At 43.3% G+C, this 1,654-nt stretch overlaps 1 protein-coding gene across 1 annotated transcript; it reads left to right on the plus strand.

The window, feature by feature from the left end:
- Positions 1-307: 307 nt before the first annotated feature.
- Positions 308-1,268, plus strand: LOC138880736 (uncharacterized). Its single transcript, XM_070160909.1, has 2 exons — positions 308-836; positions 922-1,268. Exons 1-2 carry the CDS (start codon positions 308-310, stop codon positions 1,266-1,268), a joined length of 876 nt encoding a protein of 291 aa, XP_070017010.1.
- The last annotated feature ends 386 nt before the right edge of the window (positions 1,269-1,654 follow it).

Genomic DNA, 1,654 nt, shown 5'->3' on the forward strand with positions numbered 1-1,654 from the left:
AGGCAGTGATGTGAATGCCTCCAAACAAAAAGAAATTTTGAGTGATGAAGTTGAGTTGCAAGAGGATGATATCCCTTTGGTGGTTGAGAATGTGACTGATGAGAACTTGAATGAGGAAGTGAGGATTCATATCCAAGATTACGAGGTGGAAACTTAGAATGACATGAACCCGTTTGGGGAACACATAATAGAATTGCCGGAAACGGTTGTGCCTAAAGCCAAGGCTCCTTTGCCAAGGCCACCTCCACCTTATCCTCAAAGGCTCGTGAAGTAGAAAAATGAGAATCAGTTTAAGAAATTTATTGACATGATGAAGAGCTTATCAATTAATGTGCCTTTGGTGGACGCTCTAGAACAATTGTCGGGTTACACTAAGTTCATGAAAGACTTGATGACAAAGAAAAGATCCATGGATTGTGAGACCATCAAGATGACCTACCAAGTTAGTGCAATTGTGCACTCGATGGCTCCAAAGCTTGAAGATCTTGGCGCTTTCATCATCCCTTGCACCATTGGGAGTGCAGACTTTGCAAAAGCTCTATGTGATTTGGGGGCGAGTATCAACTTGATGCCTTACTCCGTTTTCAAGACTTTGGGTATTGAGCAACCGAGGCTGACTTACATGAGATTGCAAATGGCGGATAGAATAATGAAGAGGTCGCTTGGTATTATTGATGATGTTCTTGTTCAGGTGGACAAGTTAATTTTGTCGGCTGACTTTGCGATCTTGGACTGCAAGGTTGATTATGAGGTTCCTATCATATTGGGAAGACCTTTCCTTGCAACTGGGAAGCCTTTAGTTGATGTGAAAGTAGGGGAACTCACCTTCCGGGTGGGTGATGAAAAAGTGGTCTTTGGGCAAGTCAATGAAGCAGTACAACAGTACTAAAGTGTGCTCTTTTGTGGATCTTGTTACGGCAGTGATAGTTGATGATATTAGTGCAGTGATCAATGTGGAGGACCCTCTAGAAGCAATGTTGTTGAATCTTGATGCCAAAGAAGATGAAGGACGGGTGGAGTGTGTCAATGGTTTACATGGAATGGGCTCTTACTCTTATGAGCCTCGAAAACTCTCTTTGGATCTTGAGAATAGAAAGACTCCACCAACAAAGCCCTCAAACGAGGAACCTCCAGTGTTGGAGTTAAATTCGTTGCCTCCACACCTCAGGTATGAATTCTTAGGCCCTAGTTCAACTTTGCCAGTTATTCTTTCCTCTTGTCTTACTAACATGCAAGTAGATGCCACATTGGTTGTGCTCCAAAAATAGAAGAATGCAATTGGATGGACTCTAGCTGATATCCGGGGTATAAGACCGCCTTTTGCATGCACAAGACTATTCTTGAAGATGATGCCAAGCCCTCCGTAGAACATCAAAAGAGGTTGAATGAAGCTATGCAAGACGTTGTCAAAAAGGAGTTAATCAAGTGGTTGGATGCAGGGGTGTTGTACCCCATCTCGGATAGTTCTTGGACTTCGCTGGTGCAATGTGTGCCGAAGAAGGATGGTATGATTCTGGTTACCAATGCGCAAAATAAGTTGATTCTCACCAGGACTGTCACCGGATGGAAGGTGTGCATGGACTATCGCATGCTGAATAAAGTGACCCGCAAGGAACACTTTCCATTACCTTTTCTTAATCAGATGCTAGACAGA

Source organism: Nicotiana sylvestris, chromosome 11 (genome assembly GCF_000393655.2).
Source record: "Nicotiana sylvestris chromosome 11, ASM39365v2, whole genome shotgun sequence".
Taxonomy (NCBI): Eukaryota; Viridiplantae; Streptophyta; class Magnoliopsida; order Solanales; family Solanaceae; genus Nicotiana; species Nicotiana sylvestris.